Raw genomic sequence first — 19,461 nt, forward strand, 5'->3', positions numbered from 1 at the left:
TAAGGTTAAGTAGAGCTGCTAACTAAGCAGGGCTCATCTCATAATTATTAGTTTGTTGCTCTCTATTTGTTATTGTCTTTGAAACAATGTTTGCAAAGGGATACAAAACATTTTTTGTTAAAAAAAAAAAAAAAGAAGGTACCCAGAGGAAGGTACTAACACTGAGAATACACATGAGACTAATAAAATTTAAGAGTACTAGAGGTCCCATTATGGTTCAGTGGGTTAACAACCTGACTAGTATCCATAAGGATGCAGGATGGACCCCTGGCCTCTCAGTGGGTTAAGGATCTGGCGTTGCCATAGCTGCAGGGTAGGTTCCAGATGCAGCTCGGATCTGACATTGCTGTGGCGTAGGCCAGCAGCTGCAGCTCTGATTCAGCTCCTAGCCTGGGAACTTCCATATGATGCAGGTGTGTCCCTAAAAAAAAAAAAAAAAAAAAAAAAAAAAGAAAGAAAGAAAATTTAAGAGTACCGATTTGGCAAAAATGTTTGATATTATATTTTTTGTACTTAATGAAATGATGAATTTTCATGTTTAATAACAAGCATCCTAAAAATATGGGTCAAAACATATAGCTATCCTACATTTATTATAAATTCTAAATCTTAATACTTTTCTAATTTCACTAGTTTGCTTTTTTGTATCTTTGTTTATAATTTGTCAGGTCTTAAAAGTTAATAATTCAAACTTTTCATTATAATACATAGAGTTTCCCCAAACTAACTCCTAAGCAGTGAAGCTATACCATAGTCTTTGACCTAATCAGAAAAGTGTTTGTTCAAAAAGTTTTTAGAGTTCCCACTCTGGGGCAGTGGGTTAAGAATCTGCCTGCAGCAGTATGGGTTTGATCCCTGGCCTGGTGCAGTGGGTTAAAAGATCCAGCATTGCTGCAGCTATGGCGTAGGTCACAGATGCAGCTTGGGTTCAATCTGTGGCCTGGGAACTTTCACATGCTTCAAATAAACCTTGATTTGAGTTGATCATGCAAAAAACCAAGTTACTATATGTACAACTCAAAAAAACCAAGGAATCTAGCGAGTAGGTAAAATCCTTGGGTTAAGCTGATTTGCTGCAATTTTAGATAGATAGAGGAACTGTGTCACAGGCCTAAAAAATGAGATAGCAAATAGCTTGTGGGTTACTTTGTTCTAGACTGATCAGAACCTAAATTAGATAAATAATATTCTCTCTAAACTTAATACCATTTCAACACAATCATAAAAACAACTCTATTGTATTTGATTAGAATTTGAATTTGATAATGTTCTCTCTAAACAATACCATTTCAACACAATTATAAAAACAATTCTGCTGTATCTGAGAAGGAACCAAGTAGTACATATGTATGTGCACGTGTACAACTTTCATAAAAAAAGTCTTGTTACTTGTTAAATGAATCCAGAAGTAAGGCAAGTCACTGACCATATTACTTTGAAGCCTTTGAAGTTTCATTTTGGTATGATATTTCAGTTATAGGACAATGTATTTCTATATTGATTGAGATCCTTTTTTTTTTGGTCTTTTTAGGACCACACCTGCAGCATATAGAGGTTCCCAGGCTAGGGGTCCAATTGGAGCTATAGTCACTGACCTACACCACAGCCACAGCAATGCAGGATCCGAGCCATGTCTGTGACCTACACTGCAGCTCCTGGATCCTTAACCCACTGAGCAAGGCCAGGGATCAAACCTGCATCTTCATGGATACTAGTCAGATTTGCTTCTGCTGAGCCATGATAGGAACTCCCTTAATGAGATTCTTTCTTAGTTTTAGGTCTTAAAAAGCCCAAATAATTCTATAATACAGAAATTCTGTGAGGAATGTATTAGGATCTAGCTTAAATTAAGCTCTAAACAAGTATTTTTATGACCGTTTTATCTTCAACTGATGAATAAATTCACGTTTTCTTATCATGAAATAAAAAATGAAGTCACTTAACTAAATGCTTTTCCTTTTCTGCACTCTTCAAAAAAATATCTGCTTAAAACATATCTGGTGACTTATGTGTAGTGAAAAGAGGAAAACCATACCACCCTATCAATACCCAAACAATCAATAAAAAGGATAAGAGAGCTTGGGCAACAACTCTGTGGTATAAAACAGAAGTCTTCTGGGTTCTATGTAGATAAAGCTGTTACTGATAATTAAGATAGGTATTGATTATATAACCATCTTATGGTAGGAAAATCTAAACATTTGTAATATGTTTTCTCTAAGAAAGTCTAGTAAATCAAAAATAGTCACAAGAAATCACAAACTGTATTATTCTTATACACTATGTCAGCCCCCTTTTTTCCCCCACAAATATTTAATATTTATGGGTTATTTTTATTTATTTTTTCCTTTTAGGGCAGCACCTGCGGCATAGAGAAGTTCCCGGGCTAGGGGTTGAACTGCAGCTGCAGGTAAAGGCCTACACCACAGCCACAGCAATGCCAGATCCAAGCCACATCTTCAACCTACACCACAGCTCATGGCAATTCCAGATCCTTAACCCACTGAGTAAGGCCAGGGATCAAACCCACATCATGGATACTAGTTGGGTTCTTAACCTGCTGAGTTATTTTTATTAAAAATATTTGTTTAGGTTTTAAATTACTATTTTATTATGTAATTTTTAGTTTAAAGCTATATATCAATTTAGAATGTACAATGAAGATGAATGTTGGAGAGAAGTATAAAAACTTACATCTGGATTCCTTTTATTAGGTAATAATTAGGTATATTTTCATGATCTATTTTTGAAATCTGACTCTACGTAACATACTAATGTTGAGATTTGTTTTGATAAACTTGTAGATAAAAATAATCATAATAAAGGCTAAAGTTAAATCATGCTAACCACTGATTTCCGAATACAGTAGGATATATGTAAGTTTTCCTTTACAACATTAACTCACCTTGGTATCTCATCATCTTCCCACCGAAATAAAGTACCAGTAAAAGAATTTTTTCCTGGTAGCCGATCCTTACAAGATCCAGTTGCACGCAATGGATCACCTAGGAATAAAAAGGTAAAAGAGGTAAGTTCCACTTTTAATTTGCATATAATTACCCTTTAGGTAAATTAATATACAACCCATATCACTGGTTCCTAAAATTATATCCTAAAAATTCATACAGGATCCTCACAATGGAGAGTACTATTTCCAAACTGAATGGGGTAAAAGTATCTGCAATATATGGAATTGAGAGAGAAATGGCTACAATACTTTCGTACTAGAATAAAATTATGATACATTTAAATGTGCTATTGTAATGGATATGCTTAAAATCTCACTTTAAAAATAAAGAACTAACAGAGTTTCTGCTGTGGCTCCTCAGTAACAAACCAGATTAGTATCCATGAGGATGTGGGTTCGATTTCTGGCCCTGCTCAGTGTGTTAAGGCTCTAGTGCTGCCATGAGCTATAGTGGTCGAAGATGTGACTTGGATCCTGTGTTGCTGTGACTGTTGTGTAGGCTCACAGCTGCAGCTCTGATTCGACCCCTAGCCTAGGAACTTCCATATGCTGTGGGTGTGGCCCTAAAAGCACAAAATAAAATAAAATAAAAACAAAGAACTAAGAATTTTTGTAGATTTTAATCTAAATTCCTAGCATATTCTGCATGAGCCTCAAATGAAATCCTAGTGGAAATCAGATTCCAGGCAAAATTCAAAACATACTTTAATACTAATTTCTGAATAAAAAGAAATTACACAATGCATTCCAAAAGTAATGGCAGTAACAGTGAGTGGAAACCTGGGGAAAATGCAAATACAATTTGACCAGCAGCTGGAGGGAGCTACACAAGTTTGCTTAGTTGTCCCAGTTGTAGAAACTCAGCCCTGCTTGGGAAGTAGTTTCTTCAATTTTAGCAAATTTTCTGTGATCTCTTATGGGGAATTTAAATTTTCAGATAAGGTAAGCTTGAGTGAGGGGCATAGAAAGAATCCTAACATTAAGAAAGATAATATATTTGCAATCCTCTCCAACTAAATTTAGTACTTTTTCTTTTTGGTTAGCTTAATCACAAAATGATGGTGTAATAAATCAGACCTAACCATCTTTGATATTTTAACAAAACACATACCCAACTAAAGTAACTGATTCTATCTATATACCTTCAGAAGTTTTTGAAGGCTTTGCTATTATGTGGCTAGGGTATTTACATGGAATTATTTTGCAAGTTGAAGATTATAACAAATATTATTTTCTAATAAATTTATATGAATGAATAACCTACACAAGTTATTCAAAAAATGTGATTCAAAATTGTGTCACATTATAAAAGTTCATGCTTTATCTCTTTATGTATTATTTTATAAATACATACATAATTCTTTTCAACTCAGATGTTAAAAAGTGTAATACGAAATGTCTCTATGACGCTAAGAATATTTCTATATATTTCACCTTAACAATAGTAATCAGTAACATTCATTTGACAATTGAGTAATATATCCAAATAATAAGACAAAATTGTATATGCATATATAATGGTAAAATTTCTAAATCATTTTCACTTTTGAATTTACTTTCAAAAGACTTTTTTTTCCAAAAGACTACATTATATACATTAACCTTAAAACATAAAAATGTTACATTATGCATATATATGTAACATATATTTATAATAAACTTACTGTCCATTTAATTATAATGTGTCTGTGGTAACATGATAAAATATAATGCAAAAAAACAATATACCTATTCTGTCCATGATTTCAGTACAACTATTAATCTGTTTTTTATAAAACAAAGATCTGAGGGCTATTTAGTAATAATAAAGGTAAAAAATTTCATACTTGAAATTTTCCTGCTTTTAATTTTTTCCAACTAAATTTCATGTATTTCTACCTTCAAGTTTGTAAAATTTTTCTGCATTTTGAAAATCCCTTCCAATACGCATCTAACTTTATAATTAAAATTAATGGCTTATATTAATTTGCTAATTCAAGCTTTTCTGATGCTTTTTCACCTACTGGAAACAAATTTGTGAAAATGACTTCCTTTTCTGATAAATACCTCCCGTACACACTCTAGATCTTTTTCCATTCAATTCTTCTTGAACTCCTAGCTATACTTGCCACTGATAACCAACCTGTTACTATTTCCCCCCCCTTTCTACTTTGGAATAATTTTAGATACAGGAAAGTTGCAAGGATAGTACAGAAGAGTTTCTGAATATTGCTTATCACGTCTCTCCCATTGTTTTTCATTTCACATTCCATAGGTACATTCCTATTAACTAAACACTCTATTTGAACTTCACCAGTTTATCTACTACTGTCGATTTTCTGCTTCAGGATCCAATGTAGGGTACCACGCAGCAGCTAGATATCATGTCTCCCTAGTCTCCTCTGGTGTATGTCTCAGTCTTTCCTTGTTTTTCATGATGGTGACAGTCACAAGTACTGGTCAGGTAACCCACAGAATGTCCTCCAATCTGGGTCTGTCTGATGTATTTCTCATAATTAGATTGTTGCTACAGGTTTCTGTAAATACCACAGAGATGAAGCATCCTTATCACATCACTGACAAGGGATATGGTATCCACACAACATAACTGGGGATGTTACCCATTGATACTTGGTTAAGGCAGTTTTTATGGGTTGGATGAATGCATAGAATCATATCATCATGCCAGTAATGTACAGAATAATCCTTCATCCTAAAATTTCCCCTATACATTTGCTTTGTAGTCAGCATCCACTCTTCTCCAATTCTTGGCAACCACTAATATGTTTTCTATTCCTATACTTCTGCCTTTACCAGAATGTTATATGAATTAAATCATACAATTTGTTGTCTTTTAGGTCTGACTTCTTTCACTTAGTAAAATGCATTAAAGATTCATTGAGGAGTTCCTGTCGTGGCTCAGTGGTTAACAAATCCGACTAGGAATCATGAGGTTGCGGGTTCGATCCCTGGCCTTGCTCAGTGGGTTAAGGATCCGGCGTTGCCGTGAGCTGTGGTGTAGGTTGCAGATGCGGCTTGGATCCCGCGTTGCTGTGGCTCTGCGTAGGCCGGCGGCTACAGCTTCAATTCGACCCCTAGCCTGGGAATCTCCATATGCTGTGGGAGCAGCCCAAGAAATGGAAAAAAAAAAAAAAAAAAAGATTCATTGATACTGCATGAATCAAAAGCTTGATGTATTTTATTGATAAACAGTATTCCACTGTATGGAATATAACAGTTCATCCATTGCCACATTGAGTATACATCTTAGTTACTTTATATTTACAGCAAGTATGAAATAAAGCCACTATAAACATTTGCATACAGGTTTGGGGTAGATATGTTTTAAATTACTTGGGTAAATATATAGGAGTATAATCACTGGTTCATGTAGTAAGTCTGTATTTAACATTACAAGAAACTGCCGAACTGTCTTTCAAAGTGATGGCATTATTTTGCTTCCGCACCAGCAATGAATAAGAATTGTTGGTTATTCCACAGCCTTACCGGCATTTATTTTATTGCTAGTTTTTTTTCTGGGTGGGGTAATCAAAACCATTTTAATAGATGTGTAATGACAGCTCTTTGTGGTTTTAATATGCATTTCTCTAGTGATATATAATGTTAAAAATCATCTTTGCATGTGTTTCCATGGTTATATCTTCTTTGTTCAAGTGTCTGTTGAGGTCTTTTGACGATTTTAATGTGGCTATTTGCTTTCTTATCATTGAGTTTCAAGAATTCTCTATATATTCTAGATATGTATTTGATATTACCAGATCATTTGAAAATATTTTCTCCCAGTCTGACTTATCTTTTCATTTTCTTAATATTTTTTATAGAGCAAAAGTTTTTAAATGACAAAAACCAATTTGTCCGGAACTTTCTCTTAGTTTTTAGAAGTCTGATAGTTTTACATTTTACACTTAAGTTTATAATCTTTATTTTTTTGTCTTTTTTGTCTTTTCAGGGCCGCACCCTCGGCATATGGAGGGTCCCAGGGTAGGGGTACAATCAGAGCTGTAGCCGCTGGCCTACACCACAGCCACAGCAACACAGGACTCAAGCCACATCTGTGACCTACACCACAGCTCACAGCAATGAGGGATCCTTAACCCACTGAGTGAGGCCAAGGATCGAACCCACAACCTCATGGTTCCTAGTTGGATTCGTTAACCAGTTAACCACTGAGCCACGATGGGAACTCCTATAATCCATTTTGAGTTAATTTTTATATAAGGTGTGAGGTATGTGTCTGGGCTCTTCTACTTTTATTTTCTTGCATATGGATATCAAATGATTCCACCACCTCAGATGAAGTTCTAGATTTGGGAATCTCTTTTTGTCCCAGGAGATTCAAATTGGGCCGAAAATGTTGTGAAGTTGTTCTACTTCCCAGTTTGAGGGTTCCGACCTGATCAGCAGGCCTTGGGTCATTGTTTCTATCTCCCTCACTTAGTGAGACTGTCTCTGTAGATGTTCTAAATTTTCTAGGATTAACAAACCCCTCAAGGCAAAGGCTGTTTTCAGCAATCTAGTCCCTCTTTTGGCCAGTACTGATTTGTACTGGTCAGTATTGTTTTGTATTCTCTGTGATAAATTAAGATTAAAACAACAACAACTTATCTTAGCCCTTAATTTTTTTTTTCTCTTTAGGGCTGCATCTGTGGCACATGGAAGTTCCTAGGCTAGGGGTCAAGTCAGAGCTACAGCTGCCGGCCTACACCACAGACACAGCAAAGCAGGATCCGAGACACAACTACGACCTACACCACAGCTCACAGCAACGCTGGATCCTTAATCCAATGAACGAGGCTGGGGAGTGGACTTGCACCCTCATGGATATTAGTCAGGTTTGTAACCTGCTGAACCATGACAGGAACTCTTAAATTGTTTTCAGTAGGAGAGGTGATCCCAGTAACCTAGCCCAGCATTCAGGGGGAAAAAAAATCCTCCCTGGTTACTTTTCAGAGAACAGTTTGGGTATGGTAGAAGAAATGCAAGTAATTAAACCAAAAAGAATAGCTGTTAAACTATGAGAGAGAAAAAAAAGGCTAACTTTTGGTTTTAAAACTTTTCCAGTGAAGGAAAAGAAAAAAATTATAACAGAAAGGACAGCAGTGTTGGAGGAAAAATGCTGGTTTCACATTGTTTTAAGTAGAAGAGAAGAAATCCAGTAAGAATAAAAGGCAAAAGATTGCGAGAGTATTTGACCCGGAAATTCTACTCCTCGGTATATGCCCAAGAGAAATAAAAACATATGGCTATACAAACAGCTGTTCATGAATGTTCACAGCACTATTGTTCATAATAGACAAAAGGGGGAAACTCTAAATGTCCATCAATTGATAAATCAATAAACAATGCAGAATACTCATACAACAGACTATTAGCTGGCCATAAAAAGAAATGAAATACTAATACACGCTACAACATGGATGAACCTTGAAAACATTAGGCTAAGAAGAAAAAACCAAACATATGATGCCACTTAAATGAGATATGCAGAACGGGCAAAGATAAAGAGACAGAAAGGAGACTGGTGGTTGCTAAGGGGTAGAGGCATGGGAGGAATGGGGTGATTTGTAAAGATTATGGGTTTTTTTTAAGAGGTGTTGAAAATGTTCTAAATTTCATTATGGTGATAGACCCATAACTCTGTAAATATATTAAAAACCACTGAGTTGTCTATTTTAAGTGAATGAATCATATGGTATGTGAATTATATTTCAATAAAGTTACTACAAAAAATTATTTTGAGATTCTTTTCTTGATAAACTTTAAGGCATTTTTGCATATTTCTCTCTCTCTCTCTCTCTTTTTTTTTTTTTTTGGTCTTTTAAGGGCCACATCTGCAGGATACGGAAGTTCCCAGGCTAGGGGTGGAATCTGAGCTGTAGCTGCCCACCCTATGCCACAGCCACAGCAATGAGGGATCAGAGCCTTGTCTGAAACCTACACCACAACTCACGGCAACACTGGATCCTTAACCCACTGAGCGAGGCCAGGGATCAAGCCCATGTCCTCGTGGATACTAGTCAGGTTCGTTACTGCTACGCCACCACAGGAACTCTGCGTATTTCTTTTTATTTCTTATCTGCTTGGCATTTATTTTCTAAATATGTATTATTTTATAAATCATCAACTACATAATGTTTCAAAGCTTTAATCTGACATTGTGAAATTAACCTTACTTTTCCTTCTCGCTTTTCGGAACTTGACAGCAGCCAGATTTATTAAATTCATTCCATATAGATTGTAGTCAATGAAGAGCTGCAGGAGGTAGGGAATATGCGCTTCATGAGGCTGATAAAATTTATTCATTATGGCTCCACTTTGCAAAAGTTCACATATCCTAAATTAGGGAAACAAAAGTTACATAATGAAATTATGTTCCCTAAAATGTTAACTAAAACAATATATAAATACAGTGACTAAAATACATTAAGTACATACAAAATTTTCATTTTCATTTTACTAGAAATTTGTATTTTGCTGTAAATTGAAAGTTTAGATCAAGTTTTAAATAAAGTAAGCCACATGCTCGAAAAGAGAATGACAAAAAATGTCTTTTTTGGAGTTTCTGCTGTGGTGTAGTGAGTTAAGGACCCACTGTTGACCCTTGGTGGCATGGGTTCAATCCCCCGGCCCAGCACTGTGGGTTAGAGCATCCAGCATTGCCACAGCTCTGGCATAGGTTGCAGCTGCAAGCCACAGCTTGGATTTGATCCCTGGCCTGGGAACTTCCATAAGCCATGAGTGCAACCATAAAAAAAATTTAAAAATTAACTTTTTTTTTGCCATGCTCACAGCATGCATAAATTCCTAGGCCAAGGATCGAACGTGCACCATAGCAGTGACCCAAGCTGCAGCAACGACAATGCTGGATCCTGAACTGCTAGGCCACTAGGGAACAAAAAAAAAAGTCTTAAATGAAGAATATTTTGACTTCTAAAGCCAGTTTAATGCTAATTATATTGAGAAAGGTAAAATGTCAAAAAAAGTTTTAATAATGTGAGATCTTCCTTTTAAAAATTCAGAAAAAAATTTTGAAAAGATTAAACAAAATTCTAAAAAAGGAAATATGATTCACCTCCACAGAGATGTTACCTCTTTTCTTTTCTTTTTAGGGCGACATGTGCAGTACGGAAGTTCCAGGCCAGGGGTCAAACTAGAGCTGCAGCTGCAGGCCACTGCAGCTGCAGGCCACTGCCATAGCCACAGAACATAGGATCCAAGCTACATCTGTGACCTACACCACAGCTTACAGAAGTGCCAGATCCTTAACCTACTGAGCAAGACCAGGGATCAAACCCACATCCTCATGGATACTAGTTGGGTTCGCTACTGTTGAGCCACAATGGGGACTCCAGATGTTACCTCTTTTAATATGTTTCTTCTCTGTGTTATTTGTCCTTTGTGATGCAGAACACAAATAATAGGCGATTATATATAGCATAAGTGCTATGCAGGGGAAATATATGAAACATCTAGAAGAGAAATTAACCAAATTGTAGTTTCTGCAAAACCTTCTTGAACAGAAGTATCCAAGCAGGAGAGTAAACAATGAACTGGAGATACTTCTTCTCTGAAGAGAAGAAAGAATATTTCATGCAAATGAAATTGTAAATGTAAAGGGTAACAAGAAAACATGGTTTATTCAAGAATTGAAACCAGTGAGTGAGGCCTAGTGACAAAGGCTATGGTGGTGATGGAGAGAGGGTAAGAAGTCAGATCATGCAGAGGTAATAAGAAATCAGAAATGAAGATATTTGAAGAAGTGGTGGAATTTGCCTGAGAAGTGACGAGCAGGAAAATGAAATGACCAGGGGAGCTAGAGAACATAAGAGATTGGAGATAGGGAGTGAGAAGGTTACTGTGGAAAAAGATGGTGGCTTTCACAAGGATCGTGGAAATGTGCTGATTCAGGAGACATATAAGGAATAAAATGGTCAAGCCTTGATGACTAACTAAATGTGGAGGGTGAGGAAGAATATGAGCTGAGGATAATGCCTAGATTTCCTGGTTAAGCAGCTAGTTGGTGGTGCTGCATTTACTGAAATAGAAAGGACTGGAAGAAAATACATCTGGGGATTTTATTTAGAAGGGGAATAAAGATAAACTCAGTTTTAGACATACTGGAGGAGTTTAGGTGTAATGAAGTATTCAGGCAGATTTTTCTTTCTTTCTTTTTTTTTTTAAATAGCCATACCCACGGCATATGAAAGTTCCTGGGCCAGGGACTGAATTGGAGCCGCAACTGTGACCTACACCACTACTGTGGCAACACCCAATCCTTTAACCCACTGCACCCAGCTGGGGATGGAACCTGCACCTCCACAGCAACCTCAGCCAATGCAATCAGATTCTTAACCCACTGCACCACAGCAGGAACTCTCTCAGGTAGATTTCTATGAAAATATTAGAAATTAACGATAATAAAAATGAGTATAAGGATAATTTTATTAACATAGCAGAGGTAGCTAACATATTCTTTGGCACTGTATACTGGACATTGTTAGGTGCTCCAAATGCTTAACTGCAAGTAATTCTTACTACAAACCTATGGTACCATTATCTCCATGTTATACATAGAGAAACTGAGTCTTAGATCCAAAAGTTGTCTAAAATCACACAAGAAAAAAGTGGAACAGCTAAAATTCAACCCAAATTTTCTCCAACTTGAGCCCTCACTCTTAACTACAGTGCTATTCTATTTATCCAGTAGATGGTTTGATATATTGATCGGGAGCTCTGGAGGAAAATTTAAGCTAATGATGTACATTTGGAAACCAAATCCATAAAGGAAAAAAAAAAAAAAAAAAAAAAAACCATGGGAGTATACAAGACTGTAACGTGAGGGGAACATATATAGAGAAAAAAATGAAAGTTTAAGACAAAAGTCCAAGATACAACTGCAGATGTTAAAAGAGAAACCAACATAATGGTATAAATATGAATGACTACATAGTTATAAGTAAAACCAGAGAAGGTTTATATCAAAGTAACCTGACTCTAAGGCACTGTAAGCACTGACCTGAGGTCAAAACATTAAGGACAAAGAGGTGTTGATTGGATTTAACAACAATGAGGTCATTAAAGAAGGCAGAGCTAATACTGGAGTAAGTTAAAGAGTGAATGGGAGGTAAGAAATTGGATACACAAAGTATAGATAAATTCTTCCAGGAGAATAGCTATGAGTATGAATGTGTGTATGTATAAAATAGAGTCTTATTAACATTTAAATGGTGTGGAAAGGGAGATGGGGGTAAAGGACAGATGGACAAAAAGGCCAAAGAGACTAGATGCTGAGTGTGGTCAGTAAGGGGGGAAATCTCTTTCACTGTAATAAGCAGTGAGGAAGAAAGAATGGATGTGAACAGATTTTAGGATTCTCAGAAAATTGGAGTTCCCATCGTGGCACAGTGGTTAACGAATCCGACTAGGAATCATGAGGTTGCGGGTTCGATCCCTGGCCTTGCTCAGTGGGTCAAAGATCCGGCGTTGCCGTGAGCTGTGGTATAGGTAGCAGACGTGGCTCGGATCCAGCGTTGCTGTGGCTCTGGCATAGGTCGGTGGTTACAGCTCCAATTAGACCCCTAGCCTGGGAACCTCCATATGCCACGGGTGTGGCCCAAGACAAGACAAGACAAAAAAAAAAAAAAAAAAAAAAAAAAAGATTCTCAGAAAATTAAGAGCAGTTTATTCCAATGGTTCTCAAACTTTTTGACACCAGGACCCCTTTTCATTCTTAAAAAGTAATAACAGTGTCAAAGAGCTTTTGCTTATCTGGTTAATATCCATTGATATTTACCATATCAGATTAAAATAGAAAATTTTAAGAAGCTTATTTACTAATTTTAAAATAACAATAAACCCATTATATTAACATAAATAACATTGTTTTGTAAAAAAATAAAGAAAAACCATATTTTCCCCCCAAAAAAATCCTTCCAATGTAGTGCCAAAAGAGGAATTGTTTTACATTTTTGCAAATCTGTTTTAATAGCTGGATTCTCACATCAGCATCTGCTCAGTCTGTTCTCATACATTGTTTGGTTGAAGCATATGAAAAAAAATCCAGCCTCATAGTGATATGTAATTGGAAAAAGGAAGAGTAAATGAATAGCCTTTTCAGATAAATTGATCTTTGTTACTGCTACATGGAAATGCTACTGAGTGGTAGTTTCTTAAAGGTTAGCAACAATGTAGAATTTGAAACCATAATAATGAACTTTTTGTATTCTGTTCCATTAAAATCTACAGGCCTACCTAATACCTAGAGTATTTTTCTATATGAATAATTTTCTAACATTGTACACTGGTCATTTGGAAAATATAGATCCATCTAGTTATATAAGTCTTCTATTTGGTGATACATTTCATTAAACAATATGAAAAAATTGTTAATTTCATCACCTATCTTATCAGAAAAATCTTTTAGTTCTGGAAAGGGGATAAGTTCACAGTAGAAAGTTCTCCCATTCTGGGAGAAATCACACATTTCTCCTTGCTTTGGAACTGAAGAACAAATTTCTCTCAGTATTGAACATTTGGTCTGGCTAACAGAGCACTAAGATCATACAAGGCAGCCATCACCTCCTTTATCTACTTCCACAAACTCTCTAAGACAGAAAAAAAGCAATTAGGGAGTGTAAAACAAGGTCCCTTACCCTTAAAATATCCCTTCTAGAGTCCAAGCCATGGATCTCTCTCTTTATACATATATGTACTTATTATGGTCTCTTTCTATAATAATGCTACAAACTACATAGTCCTTTCTTCTAGATTTTTCTTTTTATTATTAAAACACTTAAGTGATAGGTATTCATATTTTTATTTCATTTATCTTTGTACCTTTTCACCATTGCAGGATTGTAAAGATAGATCTTCATAAAGTGTCTTTCCTTCTCATGATAACCATAAAAAGGCCTGAAATAAAAGAAAAAGATATTTCCAATTATTTTCATCAGAGATGAAATAACGCAACTTACTGTCCTAATTTAGACTCAGCTGGCCTAATTCAGTCTTACATTAAATATTACCACCCCTCTAAAAAATCAGCCAAAACAAAAAGACCTCTAAGACCTTTCAATTAAATCTACCACAAAGTTAACATAGAACATACTGAAATCTTATCACTTCTTTTAAAAAGTTTAAAAATACCTGTGACAAAAAGAAGCAGCAAACTATTTGTAGCTCAATTTTAATCATCATGGCTCTATTAAAATGTGGCTCTTTTCTCTTAACTCTGATCATGCATGAGAAAAACAGAGACCTTTCAGATAGCTTCTCCCATCTCCCATTTTTTTCTGTCAAAATTTAAAGCTTTTCAACAACAAATTTTTTTTTTTTTTTTGCTGCACCTGTGGCATGCACAAGTTACCAGGATTGAACCTGTGCCACAGCAGCGACAATGCTGGATCCTTAACCACCAGGCCACCAGGGAACTCCAATAACAAAGTCTTTTAGTTAACAGCATTTGGATCACTTTCTTTACTTTTCTCTTTTTATTATTACATTTATAAGTTTAATAAGCAGAAATAACTTACCTGTTATACATATCTATGTGTGTGTATAAAACACACACACAAACAAATGAAGACTATGAAAACTGTGTAGATAGGAACTTAAGAGATTGAAAAGACCATGGCCTTACTAAGGAGTCTGGGTTCTTTTCAGGGTATCAGCTGCAGGGGATAAAGGGAGAAGCAAAAATCTAAATGATGGGGTGAGAAATAAGTTCTCAAGGCAAGATGGAATAAGTTGAGCTATCATGTCATGTTATTTCAGGAGGATCTGAAACTCATATACAGACTTCTGTTTTCAAAGATGACACAATTAGAAACAATATAAAAATAGGTATGAATCTGAAGACAAAATAGAAAGTTTTTTATTTGCCTCGAGTTTGTCTGTAAATAAGTGGTTGGTCAAATCTTTAGGTGGATAAACTCAATTTCTTTTCATTTAAAAAATATTTTCCCCTTAGGGCACTAGATAGAACTTAAGTCTGATTAGGACACCACTTCTCTTTGTCATGTCTGATAGGTAGTAGACTTCAAATACAGAAGTAATTTGGTAACAGAATCATTATTTTGGGTATACTTAAACAACTTTTTTAAAAAAGGATAAGCTATTTCAAGCCTTTAGGTCAAAACTATCTGACCTGTAAGGCAGATTTCTATTAAAATCTGTATGGCAATTTCTATTAAAAAAAAAAAAAAAAGGTTGAGAAGATTCTTTATTTCATCCTTTACTCACTCCAATCTTATCTCAGACCCACTCTTCCTTTTTCCTCCAGTCATTATAAAACTTCAGCCCCCTCTAATTTACCCACTTTCAAGTAACATGACATTCCCTCTGCCTGGAAGGTTCTGCTGGGCACCTTTGCATGGCATACTTTCTATCTCCATCCAGGTCTCTGCTCAAACTCACCTCCTGAGGTCTGCTCTAACCATCACTCCATATCCTCTCCCCTTTATCTTTCTTTGCATTTTTTTTGTTTTTTTTTTTAAACACTTACCACTTCCTGTCTAGTTTGATGCTGTTCACCCTGTTTTTTGTTGCCATGAAGGAAGGAGTGAAAGACACATTACATGAATAATCTCATTCTCTCTCACTGGCAAAACTCAACTCTTTATTTCTCCTGCTACAGTATTTTGCATATATACAAATATAGCTCTCTTGACTAAAGACTGGGGTTACCCTTAGCTAGGTAAATGGGAAAGAAAGAATTAAATCTAAACTGGTGTGGTCCATGTTATCTTGGCTTTGTTTTAGTTTTGCTGACAATCTTTAGGTTTTTACAACTAGAATCTCATAAATTTCAAAAACTGAATACAAGACTCTTAAATCTCCAAAATTCTTTTTAAATATAGGATTCTGCTTTCATACCTATTGCCCCAAAATATAGTCTGGAAATTCTATAAATTCATTTTTTGCTTCTTCTAGCCAAGAAATTCTATAAATTCAGTTTTCTGCTTCTTCTCTGTATAATTTAACCTGCAATCCTCACTTCTGATATTGGCTTTAGCTGATTTTGTCAAAAAAAATTCCTCAACAAGGAGACTCTTGGGAGAAATACAGTAGATGGAGCACAGAGTTGGAGAGTAGATGTGTTTATACTTAAAAAATTGTATCTGATAATCAGTTAGCTTTTTAATATAACAATGAGGAAAAAATGAGCAGAGATAGCAAAAACTCAATTAATTTAGATTAAGAATCTTACAGAATAGTTTCTAGAATCATGGTAGTTAAGTGGCAGGGAATCCCTGAAACAAGTTTTTTAAGGCTGGGGTCTCCTTATCCCAGCTTCAAGAATAATGTACTGTCTAAGAAGGCTGGAATTAAATCTTGTACAAATTTTAACCTGGTAGCTAGATGCAACCAGGTCTACCTTAAAGAAGTAGGGAATATTGAAGAAGTAAAGGAATCACAGAAGCTAGAATTCATGGTAATGGAAAAGAAGAGCTAGATAAGGAAAAAAACAAACAAAAATATTAGAACAGGAGAAAAAAAGAGAATGGCAGCCATAAATTAGACTGAACAGCTCATCTTTTACCTCTAAGTGTTTAGATTTGTGACTCAACTATTCTTAAAAATATGGCTATGCTTTTAACAAATGCCCATCAAAAATACAGAAGATTGGTGACTATTCATTTCACTAGGCTGTTTTGGAGATTCAACTTTGAAATAAGAATATGTATATGAAAGTTAGCTAATGATTATCTTTAACCTAATTATTGTTATCATAGGATGGTTGTTTCACCTCATACATTTATTCAACCAAATAGTTCTGAACCATGTCTACTAAGTGACCCAATGTCATACGAAGTGCTAGGGATATAATTATGGACAAGACAAACATGTTCTTTTTACTCATAGAATGTACATGCTGGTGGGATAAGCACATAAAAATTAACAAACAAAACATTAAAATAACTGCAAACTGCAGTAAGCACTAAAGGAAACAAAGAATGGGCCAAGATACAGAATAATAATAAAAATGAAAACCTATTTTAAGAAGAGAAATGAGAGAAAACTTCTCTGAAGATATGAAAGATGTGAAGGATTGGGGAAGGGTAGAGCACTCAAAGAAAGGAAACTGCACGTACAAGGGTAGGAAAGAGCTCAGTACATGAGAGGAATTGAAAAAAGACCAGTGCTTTTGGATGGAACACAGTGAACAAAGCTACAGAGGTAGGCAGGGATTAGATCACATAGGCTATGGTTAGAAGCTTAAGTTTTATTTTATAAACAATATGAAGTCACTCAAGGATTTTAAATACTTTAAACAGGACCCAATTTACATTTTAAGAAGAGTACTTGTGCAGCTCTGGAGAGAGACATGAACAGAAGAAAATCCAATTAAAACGATAAAGTGGTGGTCCAGGTGAAAAACTGGATTAAGGTGGAAGAAGCAGACAGATTCAATATGGATTTCATAAAGATATATCCAACTCATATGTTCCAGTATGAACTTCAAATCTTTCCTGCTGGCCTGCTCCACCTGCATGGACTAAATATTCTGGAGTCATCCTTGACTCCTCTCTAAAACCTCATCCAGTAAAGATAGCAATCTTGGTGATCCTACACTCAGAACAGATCTAGGAGCTGACTACTTCTCACCACTTCCTGCTACTGTCCTCATTCAAGCCACCTTATTTTCTCACTCAAATTAATGAAACAGAGTCTTAATGTTCTCCCTCCTTGTACTATTTTTTTTTTTTTTTTTTTTTTTTTTTTTTGGCCACACTTGTGACAGGTGGAAATTCTCAGGCTAGAGATTGGATCCAGCCATAGCAGGCGACCCAAGCTGCTGCAGAAATGACACCAGATCCGTAAGCAGCTATGCCACAAAGGAACTCCTCCCTGCTACTAATCTTATGCTCCCATGATTTATTCTTCTCATAGTTGCTCAAGTGACCCTTTCAAGTTTCAGTTACATCATGGCTGCTCAAAAGCAGGCAATAGTTCAGAGTAAAAGCTAAAGTCCTTAGAATAGCTTACTGTAGTGGTTTTCAAACTTGACTATGTGTCAGAATCGACAGAAAGGCTTATTAAAACACAAACTTCTGGGCCCCACCACTAGAGTCATCAGGTCTGGGGTGGGATGAAAGAATATATTTAACTAAGTTCTCAAGTGTGTTAAGTCTGAGTCCTTCAAGAAGTAAATGTCAAAATGTGCAAGAAATTTATTAGTGGAAACTCCTTGGAGAGAATATAAGGAGGAATCTGGGAGTGGCTGGGACAACTACCAGACTTAGATACAGGTCTGATCCAAGTGGGGAGAGAGGGACAGAGAGAAGATCGGTGGAAGTGTCTTCTAGTACAGTATGATTCTAATGAAAGTTCAGAAAGGCTGTCCAAGAGCCCTCAATGTCTCCCAGAAACAGGTCTGCCTTAGCATCTTTGCCATGTTTATTAGTCACTGACTGGGAGTAGCCTATGGAAAGCAGCTTCAGCTTATATGGGATGATAGATGGATAGATTTTAGTGAGGTAGCTGGGGCCATTGTTCAATTATGCTCCTTGTTATTTGGAGATCTGAGAGGTGCATTCTCATGGCTGTCAAACTACGTAAAACTGACTTTGGTGATCCACTGGCCAATAAGATCTCTATCCTCTCACTTCTCTCCTACCTCATTTTGTCCACTCTCCTTCCCCTCCATTCCAGTCATCTGGCCTCCATTTTGTTCCCATTTCCTCACCTTCAAGTCTTAGCTCAAACATCAAATTTACCTTGTCAATGACAAACTGCCACCACTCCACTTCCCCACCCCATGCTACAGATCCTTCTTATCCTGTTTTATATATTTTGTTCTACGGCACTTATTTATCACAATAAATAAATAAAATTATCTCATGTTATAACCTCCATGGGGACAGGGATCTTAGTTTTGTTCACCAATCCCAAGAACCTAGAATAGTGCCTGGCACATAAAAGGTTCTCAATAAATATCTGACCAATGAATTACATGAATTTCTACAGTTCTAAGAAGCAGAGAAGTGGAAAAAGTTAAAACCAAAATCCCTGTTACCCATCTATCTTTTGTTGCAAAAAAATTTTTAAATAGTAAGAAATTCACCCCAGTGCCCTTAGATTAGAAGTAAAAGAAAAATGAACAAAGTATATTTGGTTATGTTTTCTCTTAACTAGGAGAGCAGCATAAATACAGATAACACAGAATTTTAAAAGATGTTATTATATACTTACATTCCTGATACTAATGACACTTTGAACACGTGCTGAGCAGTGGAAGATGGTTTGCCTAAAGCCACATTAAGTGCTCTGTCGATACTGAATGCCATCTGAGAAAGATAGCTTTCTGGCTGCTGTCCATAACCATCATATGGCACATAGAGGTAAGGAAAGATGCCATGTAGATGAAGACATGTCTTCTGACCTAAAATGTAACATATCATAAAGTTTAGTCTTGAGATGCACTTTAAAACCTTAACAGTACAAAGCTCAGAATACAAGTCATTTAAATGGTCTAATGACAACACAGCTTA

The 19,461-nt window shown here is 36.0% G+C and overlaps 1 protein-coding gene across 6 annotated transcripts in view; it reads right to left on the reverse strand.

Moving 5' to 3' along the window:
* REV3L (REV3 like, DNA directed polymerase zeta catalytic subunit) overlaps window positions 1-19,461 on the reverse strand; it is a 203,864-nt gene that overhangs the window by 119,328 nt on the left and 65,075 nt on the right. For all 6 annotated transcript variants that reach the window (XR_014807038.1, XR_014807043.1, XR_014807044.1 and 3 more), the window contains 4 exons: window positions 19,163-19,352; window positions 13,805-13,879; window positions 9,142-9,302; window positions 2,906-3,005 (listed from right to left, as the gene is read on the reverse strand). Coding sequence is in view for 3 of the 6 variants with exons in the window: in XM_021091238.2 (XP_020946897.2) it covers window positions 2,906-3,005; window positions 9,142-9,302; window positions 13,805-13,879; window positions 19,163-19,352 (526 nt within the window). In the remaining 3 variants the exon portion in view is untranslated. The remainder of the gene's footprint in view (window positions 1-2,905; window positions 3,006-9,141; window positions 9,303-13,804; window positions 13,880-19,162; window positions 19,353-19,461) is intronic.

This window comes from Sus scrofa, chromosome 1 (genome assembly GCF_054392235.1).
Source record: "Sus scrofa isolate SSC_HxYL_T2T_F1_AM1 chromosome 1, Sscrofa_HxYL_maternal_Yorkshire_Landrace_v2.0, whole genome shotgun sequence".
Classification (NCBI taxonomy): Eukaryota; Metazoa; Chordata; class Mammalia; order Artiodactyla; family Suidae; genus Sus; species Sus scrofa.